Source organism: Triturus cristatus, chromosome 11, assembly GCF_964204655.1.
Source record: "Triturus cristatus chromosome 11, aTriCri1.1, whole genome shotgun sequence".
NCBI lineage: Eukaryota > Metazoa > Chordata > Amphibia > Caudata > Salamandridae > Triturus > Triturus cristatus.
The window spans coordinates 474,003,113-474,024,075 of record NC_140594.1 but is presented as its reverse complement, the minus strand read 5'-3'; the positions used below and the strand labels follow the sequence as shown (position 1 = coordinate 474,024,075).

General features: G+C 46.3%; 1 protein-coding gene across 2 annotated transcripts in view; it reads left to right on the top strand.

The window, feature by feature from the left end:
* The window catches only part of PPP2R2A (protein phosphatase 2 regulatory subunit Balpha), a 415,049-nt gene that overhangs the window by 283,794 nt on the left and 110,292 nt on the right, over positions 1-20,963 (top strand). For both annotated transcript variants that reach the window (XM_085632765.1, XM_085632766.1), the window contains one exon: positions 98-262. In XM_085632765.1, coding sequence (XP_085488891.1) covers positions 98-262 — 165 coding nt within the window. The remainder of the gene's footprint in view (positions 1-97; positions 263-20,963) is intronic.

The following is a 20,963-nucleotide window of genomic DNA, read 5'->3' as shown; positions in this document are numbered from 1 at the left end:
CTGAGACCTTATTAGTAAAATTAAAAAAAGGTCTTTGAATGTGTAGCATGTTTGGCGTGCCATTTTGTGTTAAATTCCTTTACCCGGGTGTCTCTAGACATTGTAGATATTAAGCCTGCCAACATGGAAGAACTGACGGAAGTAATTACTGCTGCGGAGTTTCATCCACACCATTGTAACACCTTTGTTTACAGCAGCAGCAAGGGGACTATTCGACTGTGTGACATGAGGGCAGCAGCACTCTGCGACAGGCACTCAAAACGTGAGTCTTAAAACCGTGTTTCTTTAATAGCTTTTTGAAAACATTAATTCCCTACATACAAGTATGGTCTTAAAAACGCTTTGGGTTTTGCTGTACTTAATGTGCATCATGGTTTAGTTTTTACTATAGTAAATGTAACTGTTAATTACAATTGCTTTCAGTGGGCATTCAATACTATTTTGTGGAACACCTTTGCTGGTTTCTCTTTTTGTCAAGTTTCTTTGTTGCCAACTACTTGTTCGTATTGTATTACAGCATTTATATAGTGGTTAAAACCCCTGTATGGGGCACTGAAGCACTTGCATACATGGGCAGGAAGCTGTGCCATATAGGATGTGTGGTTTGAAGAGTGTTGTCTTTGTTATTTTATGTGGGAAGTGTTTCCATGACATGAGTGGTGCAGTTATCGTGTTAAGTGATGCAGTGCAGCAGATGATGAGGTGTTAGAGACAGAAGTGCACGTTTATGGTTTTCAGTATGGTGGGAGCTTTGAACAGCTCTTCAGGTCCCTTTATGGTATTTATTACGATTGTAGTTTGCCTGGCAGGTTACTGCACTGGGTTATCCAGGTTGATATTGTGTGTTTAGTTGTGGTCCTGAGATAGCAGGGTTGGAGGGAGAGAAGTGGAGGGATCTGCTGAGATGGGCATTGTTACTATCATCCAATATCGGTCATTGTGAGATGTAAAGAAGCAGTCCTAGTGTATAGATATTTGGAACTTGCATAGGTGGACTCAAATATAGACCTCAGATTGTGTAAGTGTACTTGCTAGATCTCTTCAGTTATACCGTGCCTTTTCATTTGGTGATGGCTGGTTATTTGCAGTACAGTACTGGTGATGGGCAACCCTTGTAGAAAATGTCTAATGCAAGAGGTACGAGTTACATTTGGCTGATGACCTCTATGTATTATGGACTTAGTATTATTGTGGGCCAGAAATGTTATATCTGAACTTGCATAGTCATATTTTTCCCCGGCGAACCATAGATCAGTCCTTCTTAGCTTCCAGGCATAGTAGTTTGCTTGTTTGGATGTTTCCAATCTGTGGTTGTAAGCTGAAGATTAAGCTTATGGGTATGATTGTCTTTCTGGGTTCTGCTACCGAGCTGTGCAGTGGTGTAGTTCTCTTGGAAATAGCCATGTTTTCAACTGTGTTCTGCTGTGAATTTGCTCCTAGATTCTTCTAATGTCACCAGTAGTGTGTTCCAGAGCATGGCAGCTTGTTCTGAGCTGAGAAGGTAGTGCTTCCTATGAGTTTCTTATGGTATAAGTGGTGCATACCTGAACAGTGTCCTGTTTTGTTTGTATTGCCTGAATTTAACTTGTAGGTAGAGCTGTAATTTTCCTTGGGAGGCTCTGGACAATGCAGAATGACTTGAACATTGCCTTTCTAGCTAGTGGAACGATTACAGGACTAGAGTCATGCGTTCTCTTGGGTGAAGGCGGAGATAAAGCCTTGCAGCATCTTTTTGGATGAGTTGGATTTTGCGTTTAATGAATGAGCGCCAAATCTGAGGTAGTGTTTTCATTGTGTAGAAGGCAGTCTTTGTGCCTGTGTATTTTTAGAATACTGTGTCAAGGATAAGCCTGAATTAAACATTTCCTAGCTTTCGTAAAAGTTTCTATTCCATTATGGTCACGGAGGCAAGGATTATGCATTTTCTTTCTTTTTTTATTTTGACCAGCAGCCTTTTAATAAAGCATTAACAACACAAGGACTACATATCCAATGAGTCCTCGGTAAAAAACATCAAGTTCATAAACCAACAGCAACTGTCCAATCGGGAGGCTCCTGTCTCATTAACTGGATATGACAGTCGCCGGAACCCCTCTTTCTTCCTGCGACGGTGGAAGTTCAACCCTCTTGCTTCGGGGACTCTGAACCTATGAACAGAGAACAGGAGCCATAAACACTGCTTGCGGCGAACGTCCACAACAGAGCATCTCTAAAGCATTTGTAGCCTCTATAGCAACTGTACAGATAACATAGCATCTCTATATGAAACGGGCGAGAAACAGAAAAATTCATTACTTGCACCCCGACGTAGAATCCAACAACGCCGGTGGGTCATGAGCGATTGTGTGGGAGGTCTAATCCTCGCCTTTGTGTCCTTAATATAATTGAATTTTTCCGTTACGAAAGCTAGGAAATTCTTCATTCTATGTCAGGACCCGGAGGCGAGGATTAGGCTAGTTCAAAGCTTATCCATCAATAGCGCCACTATGGAGGTGCCTGGCTTAAAATAAAACCTCTTGAAGGTTGAATCTGAAGACCAGTCAGCCGCATTTAGGATATCCTCCAAATGGGCTCCCAGAGTGAAGGCCTTAGAAGCCATTGCGCCCCTTGTTGAGTGCGCTCCAAATACCGTCCTATCAATGCCTGCTTTCAGCATCACCCATCGGACCTATCTCGCAGTTGTTGGGGATGAGACTGCCCTTAAGGGCTTCCTCAATGTGACAAGCAACTGTCGCTCCCTATGAGGTCGTGAGTCTGCTGTCAGGGCCATGTAGGTTATGATACATCGAACAACACAGAGTTTGGGTACCTCTGGAAACGCCGGATAAGAGAGAGCCTGAGACTGGCATTTGGTGCATCGGGTAACAAAGAAGGGGACTCCCTCTGGGGTAAACAAACGTCCTGAAATATCTAGGGCTCTGATATCGGAGACTCGTCTACAGGATACCAGACATAATAGCATAGCTAATTTAGAGGATAGCTGTTTCCGTGACAGATACTTATTGCTCGGCCATTCGGACAATAAGTTCAAAACATTGTTAGCGTCCCAGAAGACTGAGTATCTCGGCTCTGGGGGAAGTGATAAGCGAATGCCCCGCTACAGTTTCCTAACTAATGGATGTTCTCCCACCGGGAGGTTTGCCACTGATGCATGCCCTGCTGAGATCGCGGACTAAAAGGTATTGACTGTTCTATACGCTAAGCCCTCTGAGGCTAGAAAATTCAAAATGTGGACAATGTTGGAGGCACCAACCCGTCCAACGTTACTAAGTCGATAAACTGTTCCATCCACCCAGGTTCGAGAGAGGAGGTCCTCAGCGTTTCTCGAGAGGCCCAGAATTTGCCATCGAGACCGGTAATCATCCACGCCATGAGCGGGAGAGAGTAGTTTGCTACCAGAGAGTGAGGATTGCCAGCCGGATTGCTGAGGAGATGAGGCGACCAGTGTAGACGGATTGGAGAAGCCCAAGAAAGTTCCATTAGAATTGGAAACCAAACTTGCGATCTCTAAGCCAGGGTGATCACCACCAAGTCCGCCTCCTGTCGTTGTACCTGCGTCTGCCTCATCAGCGCAAAGAGGGGAAATGCATAGCCGCGTTCCACCACTCAATTCTGCAGGAAGGCATCTGTGGCCGCTGCTCCCGGATCTTGTCTCCAGCTGAAGTACCAAGGAAGTTGATGATTGAGGTGAGAAGTGAACAGGTCGGTTGTGAAAGGGTCCCACGGCACTTGGAGAGCTTGAAACATCAGGGGAAACAATTTCCAAAGACTTCAATTGCGTAGGTGGCGCGACTGCCAGTCTATCTGGTTGCTACCCTCAGAAGGTGTTCCACTGTCACAGATACCTGGTGTGCCTGGCAGTACTCCCAGATGTCCTTGGCTAAATCGGCCAGGCCTTTGGGACGCATTCCACACAGATGGTTGATATAGCGGACGGCTGCCACATTGTCCATTTTTAGGAGGACGCAGGATTAGGCCCGATCTTTGGTCCAACATCGAACCGCGAAGGCTCCTGCCATCAGCTCCAGACATTTGATATGCAGAGACCGTTCCTCTGCGGACCAGCCGCCGCCTGTAGTGAACGTTCCACAATGGGCACCCCAGCCGGAACCACTGGCGTCCGATTTGATCTCCAGGTCTGGTTGGGAACCAAAGATGGCTTGTCTGTTCCAGGCCTCCATGTGTGAAAGCCACCACTGCAGTTCTTCCCTTGCTTCCCCGGAGAGGGGAACCTACTGGGTGTACATTAATCCCCTGCGCAAGTGGGATGCCTTGAGCCTCTGAAGGGCCCAAAAATGGAAGGTGCTCTGGAAGATAGCTTGGATCAAAGCTGACAAGAGACCGACTACTCTGGCGATGCTGCGAAGCAAGATTTGGGATTTCTATCAAATTTGCCGCACTTCTTTGGGGATGGGGAGTGCTGGACGGGGGAACCGTAGAACTCCATTTTGTAAGAAACTGGCTCTATATATACTGCACCAAAGTGAGGTACAGTGTGTATAGAGTCCAAGAGTCTCCAGAGGTTTGGCAGAGGTTGAAGTTAGATAGAACCTTACTCTCTAAAGTGGTAGCTTGGTCGAGCAGTAAGGCAGCGTCAGAGGACAGTGTAAAGCATTTGATGTACACACTGTCAGCAAATGGTCTCACACACTCAAGAACTGAACTCTAGGCCAATTGTTTGTATAACAAATATACTGTTTTATTTTAGAACCATAGGTTTGCATAAAATACTTTCTAAAAATAAGTTGCTGTTGAATACTTTCAATGAACAAAATCGACTTTGAATGCATTAAGGTACAGGGGTTGCAATAGAATTACTTTACGAACGTTTTTATTACTCAGGGCTGGATCCTGGATTCAGCCCTGGTGCATTTCCTGTAAACAGTTGAAAGAAATAGTTTTTGTTAAAAAGGCGATTTTTAAGGAATATTTGTATGATGCAAAAATCGACACTTAAGAGGAATTTCTGGTAAAAACCAGGCAATGTTATCCTATGAAGGAAAATCAAGTTATCGTAAAATCAGTTGTAATGACTTTTTCTGGTCAGTGCTGGGCACCTAAGTCCAGCACTGGGATCTCTCCTGAGAACAGGTGAGTAATTTTGTTTTCGTTAATCGGCCGAGTTTTTTTTTTTTTTTTTTTTTTTTTTTAGTGATTTTAAAGTTTCGAAACTCGACACAGAAGAATTCCCAAGTGAAAACCAGTCCATGTTACCCTATGGAGAAAATGTAAGTTAACGGCTTTCAGGTAAGTACTCGACTGGCAGAGTTAAGGTTCTGGGGCAAGACTCGGGGGTCTCCCAGGTTCAGGATTGAACTGTTGTTGCACCCTCAGCGACACAGGGGCAGCCAGGTGCAGAGAGAGTAGGCCCAATGTCAGCCTATGGCGGGCAGGGGGCCTTTGGCTGGAGGCTGCCAGCAGGCAGGCCCCACGGCTGTGGGAGCAAAGCTCCTGGTCACTTACTCAGGGCAAGTGGGGAAGTAGAACAGGGTAGTTGGTGCACCCTCAGCGGCACTGGGCTAGCCGGGTGCAGTGGGCTTCTGGGCTAGCCGGGTGCAGTGGGCTTCTGGGCCAGCCGGGTGCAGTGGGCTTCTGGGCTGTAGGACGCCCAATGGATTTCAATGGGAAAGCTGCGAGACGAACAAGGGCTGCAAACTCAGGGACGGTGATTCTTTAGGGGCGACCACCACTTCGAGAGGTAAGTTGGGAAGCTGTAGGTTGGGTAGACACCCAGGGGTTGGGCACAGGGGGCCGTGGGGTACCGGGTGCAGGGGTGTCTTTTGGCGTAGGGAAATCTTACTCTCTGTTGGTCGCTGTTGGAGGGGTCCCTGGTGTTGAGGCTGCAGGCATCGTCGGGAGCATCGAAGGGAATCCTTGGGTGCTGGATTCTTGGTCACAGTCGCCGGGGGGGGACGTCCTCGTGGTCTTTGTCCACTTTAGCTCGGGCCGGGCTCGTCTGGTGCAGAGTGGGCAGGATCCGCGGTTTCAGACCGGGGCCTGGGGTTGCAGATGTTTGAGCAGAACCACTGCTCGTGGGAGTCCCAGTCTTAAGTTGAGCAGTCAGGTCCTCCGGAGTTTGTGAGTTGCTGACCACTGAAGACGCTGGGGTTTAGCAGGAGCAGGTTCGCGGGTCGACAGGCTGGTAGGGCTGGGGCCAAGTCAGTTGTTGTCGTCCTCTTGTTAGCAGCTGCACGGCTGGTGTTCTTTCTTCTTGTTCTTCTTGTATCTTCGGAATCGGGATCTGAGGAAGGAAGGTTCAGGGTGCCCCTGAATAATAATTCATTTAGGGGCATTGCAGGTACGTAAAGGGCAGGGACCAATGGGTCCCTTCACTGGGGTGGGTACACCCCCTATTCTGCCACTCTCCAGTGGGAGGGGGGGCAGGAGCCTGTCCCTGGTTGTCTGGGTCCCCCATCCTCAAGATGGCGGGGACTCGAGGTTGTGCTTCACCTCGCCTCCTCCACCTTAGGGGTGGAGTTGGCAGAGGTGGGCACACCTCTCTTCCTCACTTTGTTTTTCCCGCTGGGTCTCCCGCCCAAAGGGGGTGGGTAGAACCAGTGGGGACCAGTTGCTGAGTACAAGTGGTCTGGAGCAGCTTACAAAGGCGGCATGCCTTTGAAGCTTCTCCTTCGTGAACCCTGCCCATCCTGGGGGAGGAGGCTTGGCACCTCGTCCCATGATGTGCATTCTTTCAGGCCCCCCGAGAGCAGCAAGCTCTCGTTCCAGGGGTCCAGAAACCTGTCTGGTGGTGGCAGCCACTCAGTCAGCTGACTGGTAGAGCTTGAGGGAGCATCTCTAAGATGCCCTCTGTAGTGCATTTTACATTAAATCCCACACTGGCATCAGTGTGGGTTTAATGTGCTGAGAAGTTTGATACCAAACTTCCCAGTCTCCAATGCAACCATTATGGTGCTGTGGAGTTCGTAATGACAACCTCCCAGCACCATATACTCTTAATGGCAGCCCTGCACTTACAGGGCCCAGGAATGGACCTGGGCACTGTAGGGGTACAGGGCTCATGCACCTGTCCCCTCACCACTGCCATAGGGTAACCAGCTAGAGGGGAGACTGATGTATGCCAGGGCAGTGGTTTGTGGGCATGGCGCACAGGGATGTGTGCCATGTAGTCTGTTTTGTTCTGCACCCAGACACTCACCCTGCAAAGACAGTGGGTGTGTGTCAGGGCAGAGGGCCTCTAAGGGTGGCACAATGAATGCTGCAGCCCTTAGGGACCTTCTCTGGTCACAGTGCTGTTTGTACCATTTACCAGGGGCTGACATGTGGCCAGAGATGCCAATTGGCTTTAGGCTTCAATGCAGTTTTAGGGAAGGAACACAGGCCCTGGATACCTGATTGGCTGGAGCCTAGGGCACACTCAAAGTACATCAGCAATTCAGCAAAAAGTGGGGGCATACCATGCAAGAAAAAGGGCACTTTCTCACACAAGTGAAACCCCTGTACCGTTTGTAGCACCAATGCATCGGTCGTTAGGGCCCTCCAGTTGTCCAGGAACTGTGCCAGCCTGCCCCCCAAGCAATGGCATGAGATAAGCTCCCAACTTACCGGGGGATACGGAGTTCGCACCGCCTTGACGGCTATTGCGTTGTCCCTTTGTGACTGCCTCGGCCTTTGGTGGGGTAGAATCCTCCAAAATGTGATGCATCCTGCCACTGTCCCCTCTTCGGTTTCTGGTCTCTACCGGAGGCGGGTTGTAAGGAACCGCCCGCCAAGTGCCCCCTACCACGGCTGGCCCCACTGATAACCCGTGCATTAAAGATGCGTTTACAAACTTACTAAGCTCTTTGACCGAAGAGACCCCCTTGAACTACTTGGCCTGCCTCAGACGTAGGTCCGTCATATTGGTAATCTTCATTAAAGGGCCTGTGATATCTAGAAGCTCCTTTTGGCAAGCCTGCCAAGAACGGTCAATTCAGTTTTTCGAGTTCTTATACTTGGTTAGCAAGGTCGCCATCTGGGCATCGATCTCCAGGGTGACTGCTACCTTACCCTCTAGTGAAGGACGGGGGCACTCCGCCCTAAGGTGGGATTGGACCTCTTGGTCCAGTGGCTTCTGCAACCTCCCCACCACTTACCTAGCCACTTTCTCACAGGGTTCCCATTCCAAGGAACAGGGATGAAGAAGCTCCTCCGGGTCTAGGAGATCTGATTTGGGATCCCTGGAAGCATCCATTGCATACCGGTTCTCCTGTAATGGAGACTTTGAAGGGCGCCAGGATCCATAGTGATCTGAATCGTCATTAGAACCTGCCAGGGAATCATCAAAGGGTGGGGGTTCTGCAGATCCCTGATCCTCCGGTTAGCCTGTGAAAGGCGTGCAGGTCCATGCCCTCTTTGTGGGGGAGTTTGCAGGGGTTCGCCTCAGGGGGAGGAGCAGTGGCCTGCTCTGGAGGTTTGGGGGCTGAGGGCCCCAGGAGGTCTTCCCCCAGAGCGAGGGGTTGCAGGCATCTGTGTGAATTCCATTTGGCGCCACCGCGCTGACTATGGAACAGTCCGCAGCATCACAGAACTCATCTGTGACAGGGAAGTACTGCATGTCTTCATCCTCCTAGTAATCATCAAAACTCTCCATGAGGTAAGTATTTCAAGGGGTCTGAGGCACTGAGGAAGGTATCAGGTAAGATGTTATAGGTGGCCACCCACTGGCTAAGAAGGATATCTGTGGCCTGGATTGGCCAACGGTTCAGAGACCCCTTACAGGAAAAGACAAGCGCTGTGTGGTGTGGACAGGGCAAGTAAAGCTCTAGCTAAACAGCTGTATCTGACTTACAAAGGGAAATATCACTCCCAACACCACCAGGGTCAATAAGGCCTAGGCGGCACACGCAGAACAGCGCCCTTTACTTTAATGGGCTTCAAATGTTAAAGCAGCCTGGGAACGTCTGCTAGATCAGCAGGAACAAATTACCTGCAGTCCTTAACCCACAGGGTGTAAAAGATACCAGGCTGGACGGGCGAAACTGACTGAGACACGGACGGAGGCGCTCAGCACGGTCTTAAAACTGACGCGCATTCCGTCCCGTGCTTGAGAGTAGTCAGAACGTCCTAGAAAGGATGCAGGAGGCGCGCCTTCTGGTGGCCAGCGGACCACGGGGCACTCCGCCCCGGCTTGACAGGCACAAATCTGACTGGAAATAAACGGCCACGTAGGAGGGCCGACGCGCTCCTGCGGCCCCAGACACGAAGCAGAAGCTTCGCGTGCTGCAAGGCAAACCAGTTAAAACAAAGGCAAACTCTCTGTACCAAACAACGAGAAATCTTTAGGAGAGCAGTGAACACACTTCACTGACGCTTGCCAGAAGCGAAGATAGAGGGGTCCGGCGAGGGTCATATCCAGTTAATGAGATAGGAGCCTTCCGATTGGACAGTTCCTGCTGGTTTATGAACTTGATGTTTTTTACCGAGGACTCATGGGATATATAGTCCTCATGTTAATGCTTTATTAAAAAGGCTGCTGGTCAAAATAAAGAAGAAAGAAAATGCCAAATTCTCACCTCCGGGTTATGTCATAGAATCCATGGTTACTCCTAGATGTCTTACTTCCCTTGATGTAGCCAGAGGGGCTTAAAGTTATTTTGGCCATACTGTGGTAGGCTGGTAGGATTCCCAGGTCCTAATCTAACTTTGCAGTTTTGAGCTTTAGGTAATTATTAATTATCCATGTGTTTATGGCACGAAGGAAGTCAAGTTTTGAATTGTGGAGGTCTTCGGGCCTTTCGTTGTAAAAATGTTTTGACTGCCATATGCACAGTTGTAACAGGTGATTGAAATAATCTGATTTTTTTAAGGGGGTTAAGTAGATATTGATTAATGGAGGGGATACGATGATCCCCTGAAAAATGGCACAATGTTGTGTTTGAGGGGGGTGATGTGAAAACTGTTTGGTAGACTACAATTTGTGAGCTAGGAAGCAATCCATTTTAAAGCAGTTTCAGATTCCAATAGTGTGAAGCCTTTGCAGTACCGTGTGGTGGACAGTGTCCGATGTAGGTGATAAATCCAGAGGTTATAAGGCAGCTACTAAGTTTTTTTCCAAGATAAGAACTACGACTGACTACTAGTTTGGCACTTAATATCCCAAAGTCTCTCATTAAGTATTAAGATCCTGTGCACAATGCTTCCGGAGTGCGTCGTAGAACAACCCCACTGGCAAGCAGTTACAGATAAGATAAACAAAAAATGGAAGGTGCACCAGTCAGTAGAAGTCCAAAACAAATCGGTATCTTTAGTTATCTCCTTTATTTTTCATACGGATACTCAGCCAACGCGTTTCGTTCCACACTGGAACTTCTTCAAGGCTGCAATTAATTAACATAACAACATAGAAAGACATTTATAATCTACGAACAACAAACATATATAACTTAAGACAACACTGTCATAATACAAACAATTTTACCAATGTTTTTTTTTAAAACTTTCACAAACACAGGGATCAAACAAAGACATAAAAACCAATCATAAAAGATAATAAACATGTATATATACAATCTGAGACAATGGGCAAATAAAACATAAATGACAAAACAAAATTATTTAAATAGTACATCCGAACAGATTTATAAGCAACAGTGTTGCCATATTTCTATGGATAAGATATGTCTATGGATTTCATTAGTTTTCTAGTCCTAAATAATCTATTTCACCAGCACATTGAAAATATACGGACCTATGGCAAGAAAGGTCCATAGTATCTTGTGGTGTTAATACAAGATACTATGGACCTTTCTTGGTAACACTGTTGCTTATAAATCTGTTCGGATGTACTATTTAAATAATTTTGTTTTGTCATTTATGTTTTATTTGCTCATTGTCTCAGATTGTATATATACATGTTTATTATCTTTTATGATTGGTTTTTATGTCTTTGTTTGATCCCTGTGTTTGTGAAAGTTTTTTAAAAAAACATTGGTAAAATTGTTTGTATTATGACAGTGTTGTCTTAAGTTATATATGTTTGTTGTTCGTAGATTATAAATGTCTTTCTATGTTATGTTAATTAATTGCAGCCTTGAAGAAGTTCCAGTGTGGAACGAAACGCGTTGGCTGAGTATCCGTATGAAAAATAAAGGAGATAACTAAAGATACCGATTTGTTTTGGACTTCTACTGACTGGTGCACCTTCCATTTTTTGTTTATACTAAGTTTTTTTCCACTGAGCCAGCATATTCATCTTGAGTGATCTAAAACTGACTCTGTACCTCTGCCTGGTCTGAAACCAGACTCATGGTCTGACAGTAAGCCATCATGGTTGGTAAAGTTACAGAGCTGAGTATACACTGCTTTCTCCATTTTTATTCCTTAAATGATCCATTTGATATGGGCCTGTAGGTTGCTGGATCAAACGATTCGATGTTTTTCATTTTGAGGGGAGGTCTGATGTCAGAGGTTTTGAGCTCAGGTGGGAATGAACCTAGTTCCGGGGACTTGTTGAGCTGGCATCTTGCTATCTCAGCACAGGTTGAGCGAAGGATATCATTAAAGATTCCTTGCTATTCTGGGTCTGATGGTGATGCTTATGGTCTGGCTGAAGTGATGATATTGAGGAAATCTTTTTGTGACTCTGTATTGTTCGTGTACATTGATGGATGGTTATTTGGATCTCTTTCTCCGATTGTTGGGTTGTGTATTTTCGTGGTGTTGTCTATGTTCTCTGTCAAGTAATTTTCAATCTTTAAATTTTTTAGATCAAATCATTGGAGAGTTTGTCACAGAAGTCTTGTGATGGTGGTGTTTGTGGGCAAGATTTATGGTCTGCTCGTCCAGTTTTTACAGTGGTTTTCGCTGATATTAAAACCATTATTCCCTCAAGTTCAAATCCACATTGTTTTCTATACGTTATAAGACACTTATACAGTGTGTCTTCACAAATTTAAAGCTGCACTATTTGTAAACATGCGCCACTTTTTTTAAGCTTTAAATTCACTAGTAGGAGTGCCTTCTTTTTGTTACCAGGGCCTAGTTCCTGACTCAGTTTGACCTTGCAAATGGCTATTTAGAATTTAAAATGTCAGTATCTTGAAATACTCCATTGGAACATGCCAGTGTTCTGAGTTCTCTGCATTTCAAGAGTCCGGTTTCTTAGCCTTCAAGAAAATCTTCAGTTATTGCTGTACCAGAATCACCAGTTATGTGCAAAAAAATATTTTACATGTGGGTATCTCACAGCAATCCGTTGCATAATAGTCTCCACTTAGGGGAGTCAAACATATGTCCTGTCTTGGATGTGTAGAAGTTCTTTTATGCCAGTCGGAAGGTACCATGGGAACCTTGTCACAAAACACATACCCTCACAAAGTGGAGTGGTGGCCCTGCAGTGAAGAGACCTGGTCCCATGCATTCACCAGTGCAAAGTAGGGACTAGAGCAATGCATTATAATCGTGCTTTATGCACATGTAGAGCTATAGGATCAAGATCCAATGAGGGGCCTTCACTCTAGATTTTATACAATTGGCAGAGCTCTCCATATGGATAAGAGGCAGGGCTGTACCTCAACTACCAAAGCTACACTGCTTCCAGCCAGTCAGTTACCTTTGTTCCTTTTGTGTGATTACTGGCACATTACCATGACAAGGTCATCGGAAATGGCAAGTGTGTAGGTTGGCACGGTATTAGAAGAAGAGAAAGCGTGGTGGAACAGATCATATATAAGCCAGGGAAGAACATTTACAAAACCAACTCCAACAGTGAAGCTCCCCTCCACTCCGCCTCTCCCTGATACCACTGATTCACAAAGTGATAACCAAATGCAGGATCTACACTATGACCCTGATGCTATTTGTGCCACAGTGCTTGCGGCAAACGTGGTTCTCCTAATTAATGCAACTATTCCAGAGGAATGTTCTGATCTGTTTGCCATTTTCTGATTTGCTGTCTATGCAAGATGGAAGGGTGCTTCACCCAGAACCAAAGTATTTAAGCCTGGCAGCATGGCTTCTGAAGACTTCGAATTTGGACTTTTAAGGTTACCAGAGAATTCAATCTCTGTCCTTAGGGAAGCAAGAAAACCCAACAGCTAGAAAGTGTTACATAGCTAAACGGAAAAGCGATTCACTTTGATGTTTAAAAAAAGTTTTATTAAAAAGTAACATACGAGATAAGACAGTGTTAAAGTATTTAACACATCTTCTGAAATGTAAACTGACTTATGCATCTTTAAAAGGTTCGTTTAGCAGCAATAGTGACTTACACAAGTTTTTTTTACAGTACCAGTTATTAGGCTTTTACTAGAAGGAGCAAAGAGAATGGCACCTCCAACAAAGGTACCAGCACCCACATGGAACTTAAATATAGTGCTCACACAATTGATGAATGCAAAAACAACAATTGATTGACAGAATACAGAACAATGTATACATTCACCCCAGTACAGAGATCTGAGTCAAAATCCATTGTTTTTTTGCTCACTATGCCATTCCAGTTTGAACCCAGCGATATGCAAATCAGTCTTGACCCTGTGCCTCATGGGAACAGTCCAGCCCGAACTGCCAAGCCAGGTCCTCCCTGGACTGGAAACGAGCATCGCCATAAGTTGGCAGGGTATGCTCCGACGTGAGTCCCTTGCTCACTTTGCCACTGGATTCAAGCACGCCTGGCTGAAGACGGCTGAAATGCCAGAAACCGGTCCTAGGAAGCTTGTTTCCAGTCCAGGGAAGGCATGGCTTGGCAGTTCGGGCTGGACTGTTCCCATGAGGCACAGGGTCAGACTGATTTGCATATGGCCATGTCTGAACTGGGGTGGCAGAGTGGGCTAAAGAACGGTGATGGATTAAACCCAGATCAGTTGACTGGGGGTGAGTGTTTGATTGGTTCTGATGCTCCGTCCATCACCACCCCCTTTTGTACCACACAATTGATGAAGGCACCATTTGAACCTTTACACAAGGCTACATTACAGATGCTCACATTAAAAACAGCCTTTTTAGTGGTCATGATCTCACTATGCAGAGTTACTGAATTACAAGCACTCGCCTTACAAGAACCTTATTTCAGAGTATTCAAGGACAGAATTGTCATGGGAACTGACCCACAGTTCATGCCAAGGAATACATCGCAGTTCAAGATTAATCAAAGTATTCAGATACCAAGTTTCTTTCATAGGCCAAGGACACACGCATAACGGAAATGTAACATTCTAGGTGCAAGACCTGCTGTAATGTATTACATCGAAAGGACAAAGGCAGGCAGAAAGACGAAACAGCTCTTTGCGTCATTTGCAAATAGTTTTCCAGTAAGATCAGTTACAAAGAACACCATTGCAAGATGGATAGTTCAGACCATTCAGTTGTGCCATGTAAACGCACAAGAGACATTACAAAAGACTCCTGGTGCACATTCAAAAAGAAAGAATGGAGCAACCATTGCTTTCCTAGCAAATATTTCATTACAAGACATTTGTATGGCAGCTAGTCAGCCATCAGTGCGCATGTTCACAAGACACTACTGTGTAGATATTCACATGTACAAGGAAGCACAAGTAAGATAAAGGGTCTTACAACATCTGTTTTCAAATCAATGCTCATCTTCAACCCAACTACTACTGTAGTAACAAACCGCTACAAAATCGATGCACAGCATGTGCCCCAGTGGGACTTGAACCTGGTCCTTACTTTCCTGATACACGCTCCTTTTGACCTGTTACACAACTGCCCTCTTCAGTTATTATTATATCTAAATCTCGTTTCTGGTGGCCATCACATCGGCCAGGAGGTTCAGCTCTGTGTACACTTCTTCTTATCCATCGAAACTGGTCCTCCAGACACGTGCCCCCTTCCTGCCCTTTCCACGTAAGCCAGACTATCACCTTTCCTACCTCCCCTGTGTCGTCCCCCTCCCCCCCCCCCCCCCCCCCCCCCTTATCCTTCTAAGGAAGAGGAGAGACTCCATTGTCTGGATCCAAATAGAGCGTTGTTGTTCTACCTTTACCACACAAACGATTTCCAGGTGGATAACCAACTCTTCGTAGGGTACGTTTTGTCCATGAAAGGGAAGACTGTGCAGAAACAATCTCCCGATGGATTGTGCTCTGTATAAAAATATGCGAAGCATTGGTCAAATAGCAACCACCTGAGGGCTTGTGTGCTCATTCTACCAGAGCTAAGCTGTGACCACTGCCTTAGCTTGCAGAGTTCTGGTCCTAAACATCTGTCAGGCTTCGACGTGGGATTCATTGCACAGGTTCACAAAGTACTACTGCTTGGACAGCACAGTCCGTCGGGGTGGGCATTTTGCCCATTCGGTCCTATGGGACATTCTGGTCTTAGTTTGATTTGCAGAGACCTTGCTTGGTTATCTATTATAATGTAAGGAATCTGCGGCTAGAAGTATATCAGATGAGCACGTTACTTACCTTCAGTAACGCCGTATCTTGTAGAGACTAGCTGCAGATTGTTTACCGAAACCACCCATCCTTCCCACTCTGTAACCGGACTAACGAATAAGGTTTGGCAGCATGAATCCTTTTCTGGATTCACAGGCTGTGCATTATTCCGCCATCTAGTGGTTGGGTCCGGGACTGTCAGTTTCTTTTTTTTGTGGAGCGCCATCGACCACCATTTTGTGCTAGGTCCATCTCTTGCGTAAGGTCAGATGGCGCCCCGGAAGTTCATGTGCATGGTAGTCATCTTCAGATTCTTTTTTTCTGCTGTTGGATCTGGAAGCAAGGGAAGAGACTCCGAAGTTTTGGACGAAATCTACAAAAAAGCTTGGAATTTAAGAGAATAAAACATCCTACATCGATCAAGAAGACACCAAACTGAGACCTCCGGCCACCTTTTCCCATCGGTGCATCCTGACGGAGCAACAGCAAAGCAGATGGACCGAAAGAATGCAAGGAAGTGGCGATTTCTAAATTTGCCCAATGCGATCCACACGACGTCTAACTTCTGCCTGCCGATAGATCACAAGGACTGCGAGGCCTGCGCTGTATTCATGTAGAAAACTCTCAAGGCCTGTCGAAGGCAGCGGGAGGAGCACCACGCAGCCATGCTTGTCGGTCAGAAGCACCAGGTATCACTTAGGAACTTGTTCCTCTCAAGCGATGAAGACAAACCTGGGGTGATGTCCGAATCAGCAACCTGAGGGTATTGGAGATCCTCGAAGGGGGCGCAGAGAGAAGGCGTACCGCAAAAAGGATGAAGGACGTCGAGAAAAACGAGAAGGTAAAAAAAAACCTTACCCGTCAGATACCAAGGGCCTCAAAAAGAAGGTGCAAAAGGCAGCCCAGACATTAAAGAAAACGACCGAGGGTCAGCCGCGGTCGAAAGAACCCCATGGATCCCATGCCAGGGATACGGACTAAGGGACAACATTGAAACTGACGAAGACCAGTGCTGGACGAGAGGCCGCAAAGGATAAGACCATACCTTCGGAGACAGAATCCCACACGTTCAAGAAGAGGAGCTCCCCGGCTTCAGACGCCCGAAAGGGCCCTCGAGGTGGAAAAGTTGAAAAGATGCCTAGAGGCAGAAATGGCGGCACTCCAACGAAAGGAGGAGTTTGAGGTGCTAAATGAGTTCAGTATTCCTTCTAAACCCTCCATTGCTGCAGAGGAAGAAGAGGATACCCTTGAAGCTCTTGTAAACCCAGACCCTCAAGAAGAGGATGTCAAAGAGCTCGACGCTCCAGAAGAGGAGGAAGCTACGGGAACTTTCGAGGAAGAGTGGAACGACCTCGACACACAGCCTTGAAGAGGTCTGTAGCTAACCCTTGAAAGCTTTGCTACCGGACAACGTATCCTTTTGCAACAGCCTCATCAAGAGAGCAGCTGATACTCTCGGGGACCTCTCAGAGGAGGTGAAAAGAGACTCCTGTTTCCTCCTAGAAACATTAGCACCATCCATGAAAGGTACACAATAACCTTCCAATGCTGCCAAGCATTATGGACCAGGGCAAGGAGGCTTTCAAGGAACCTGCCTCAGCAAAGGGAGTAACCCGAAGGGTCAAAGTACAAACCCTCCACAAGGGACCCTAAATGCATTCAAGGGCACACAATGGCTTACTCCATCATTATCACAGCAAGGAGGAGGAGAAGCGCTCATTCATCCACTGACCCTCCTCCAGATAGGGAAAGTAAGAGAATTGACATGGTGGGGAGGAGGATGAAAAAGGAGGCAGCAACACCAACAATGGGACAACATTGAGGAACTAATGAACAAACTCCCAGAGGAGGATAAGAAAAGGTCATAATCTTCATATAGGAGGCGGAAAACCTAGCAAACACCTGTCTGAAATCCGACCTAGATTTAGCTATTCCAGCCAGCAGACAAATGCACACAGGTACAACACTAAGGCACACCTGGCTCAGAATCTACAGCTTGAAACAGGAAGTACAAACTTCCATAATCAATAAGCCCTTTACAGGGGACGCCCTGTTTGGAAGTGAGGTAGATGAGTCCCTACAGCAAATAAAGGAAGACCATGAAACTGCCAGAGCTCTGGGAGCCCTGCTACAGAGGGGCACCTTCAAAAGAGGAGTATTTAACCTCAGAAGACCCACGGGAAGGAGGGGTCTTAACAGGGCAACAGCAACCACAAGGCAACAGACAGCAGTCTAGCAAACCGTCTGGAAACCAATCTTGGCAGCAACAACCAAAGCAGTTCTGCGTAATGGGAGAAAGAAACCCATGGAAATGGCTCTAGTGTGAGTGGCGCTTGTGGAACGGGTTAAGCACCCGATTGAAGATGGGGAGGGAGTGCCTCATGAGATGGAGGGCGCACAGACTGATTGAAGCAGCTAGCACTTGATGGAGGTAGAAGAGGATGGGTCCCGAGAGGGCCTGGCAAGGAATCTCCCCCAGTGTTTCCGGGCCTCTCTAGGTTGGATTATGTGACGCGGGGATTCTGGTGTGTGATGCAAGTTTTTTCGGCGACTGCCTGAGTATTTTACTGGACTAACGGCATGCCTGTGGGGGGGTGGATGGGGTTGGGGGACTCTGTTGGGGGTGTTTGAAGATTGGGGGGGGGGGGTGGGATGAATGTTGGGGAGTTTCCTACTTGAGTATTTCTATTGGACTGTAACATGTGCAGAGAAGAGCCGACCTGTAGGCTGAATTGCCTACTGGGGGGGGAGTGGGGGACCAACAGACTGGTACTGGGGACTCCTTGATGGCAATCCTTGATTGCAGCCGGCTCTGGGAGGTCCTCCGGAATGCTAATGTCTGTAATTGTAATGCATATTACCTTCCCAGCTGCTTCTCTGTACTGCCTATGGGGCTGTACAGATTTGTAAAAATCATTTAAAAATTTACAGGCTGTAAAAATTTGTTTAAAAAAAAAACAAAAAAAACACCAAAGCAGTTCTTTTGTGGCAGTGGAAGAGCCAGGAGACAATCCCCAAGAGGAGGAGGAGCAAGTTCTAAGTGACTTGACCACAAGAGAGGACCCCCTCACAACACCAGCGGGAGGCAGAATAAAGCATTACCTGCTACAGTGGGAAAACATAGCTACAAACAATTGTTGTATAGAACTTACAAAGAAACCTCCACCACATCCATCAAGAAAGATAAAGTTCCACAGAACTCTTAGACGTTGAAGGAGGAAATAAAGGAAATCCTAGAAAAACAAACCATAGAGAAAGTACAACCAAGGGATCACAACAAGGAAAAGTACTCACCTTATATCTTGGGACCAATCTGAGATCTCTGATAAATTAATTTGTACACAGCATTTCAAGATGTCAACACTACAAGAAGTAATCCCACATCTATAAAAGGGGACTTCATGGCAGCGATAGACTTAAAGGACGCCTATCTGCACATCCCCATGAATCAAGCACATGAAAAAATACCGCTGGTTCATCCACGAGGACACTCCCTACCAGTTCAAGGTCTTTCCCTTTGCAATAGTCAGCATCAAGAAATTTCACAAAGTGCTAGCAGCAGTAACAGCATCCATAAGAAGGAGAGGAATCCACGTCTATCCCGAATTAGACGATTGATTGGTGAAAGCAGGTTCAAAACGAAGATGTTACACACACGTTCATCAGGTGATCACAACCCTACAAGTATTGGGATTCTCCATAAACCACAAAAAAAACCTCACCAAAACCGTAACATGAAAAGACTAGGTTAAAATCCAAGATAGCCCGGGCATACCAGACTCAAAAGAGGATACAAGCTATCAAGGAGCAAACTCTCCTCTACCAGTACGACAGTCTCTGACAGTGAGGACAGTTATGAAACTGAGCATAATGGTATTGTCCCCGCCATTACTAATGCACGTCTACACATGCGCACTCTACAGGAACAGCTGTGCAACAGTTAGTCACAAACCACAGGGAGTTGGTAGAATCTAGTGGTTTTAACAGAGGGTACAGAAGATACACTGGTGGGCATCCAGGAACATAACACTAGGTAGACCATTCAAATAACCAACTCCCTCAGTGACCGTCACAACAGATGCATCCCACAAGGGTTGGGGAGTGCATTCAGGAAACCTGAGGGTACGAGGTCAATTGAAGTATGTAGACTCCATAAAACATATCCACTTCCTAGAGATGAAGACTGTTTCTGGCACTAGAGGCATTCCGAGCCCACTTGGCAGGGAAGAACGTATTAATCCAGCCGGACAATACTACAACCATGTTTTACCTCAACAAATGGGGAGGAATTACATCATTTACCCTATGCAAGCTTGAAAATATGGCAGTGAGCCATACCAGGAGAATCCGTCTGCAGCCAGTTCACCTGCCTGGAAATGACAACACAGAAGCAGATCAGAAAAGCAGCCCACACGAGTGAGATAAAGCAAAGAAGCCTGCAAAAGGTATTCTAACTCTGGGAAACACCAGTAATAGACCTGCTCGCAACTGTGGAGAACAAGAAATGCCAATTCTTGGCCTCCAGGTTTCAATACCACCTCTCAAAAGGTAATGCCCTGTCGCTAAACTGGTCAGGGACATTTTCATGTGCTTTTCCTCTAAAGGTTATTGGAAAAAGTCAGACTACCAGGAACAGATAGAATTCTCGTAGCCCCTCAATGGACAAGGAAACCCTGGTACTCAAGCCTACTGGAACTGTCCAAGGGACATATCCAATTCAAGGCAGAAAAGGACCTTCTCTCAATGCAGGGGGGGGGGGGGGGGGGCAGATATTACGCCCATAACCAGCAACACTCAGCCTGGCGCCTGATTACATCGTTTGGACATTTGAACTTACCACAGAGAACAATGGGGATACTAAAGGAGGCTAGAAAGCCAACCCCAAGACAATGCTACGCAGTGAAGTGAAAACGATACCTCATATGGTGTACGGAGGACAATGCCATAGATATCTACACAGATAACAGTGCTAATATATCTTATCCACTTGCTACATTGAAAAATCAACTACTCATGCCTCAAGGTACACTTGGCAGCTTTTTCACATCCCCAGTCATCAAGAGATTCCTAGAGGGCTTTAAAAGATTCGCACCTCGAAGGAAGGCCTCAGTCCCTATGTGGCGCTTAAAAACAGTTCTAACACAGCTAATGACAGAACCATTCAAACCCATACACAAAGCAGAACTCTGGTATATCACAATAAAGACGGCATTCCTAATAGCTGTAACATCTCTACAGAGAGTAAGTGAACTACAAGCACTTTCTATTGAGCAACCATACATCCAAATCCACAAGGACAAGATTGTCCCAGCGAACAACCCTCAATTACTACCAAAAGTAGTAAGGAAATTCCACATGAATCAAATAATTCAGCTAGCAGTTTTCTTCCTACCCCCACAAACACAGCTAGGGCTCTTCATAACCTGGATGTAAGAAGAGCTTTACTATACTATCTACAGCAGACAAGACAATTCCGTAAAGGTAATCAATTGTAAATCTCTTACTCCAAGTCCAGCAAGGATGCACCTGTGACAAAGGGGACAATTGCTTGTTGGATTGTAGAAGCAATTCAAGTATGCTATTCATTAGCGGGAAGAAGATTAAACTCCTGGTCAACAGCTCCGT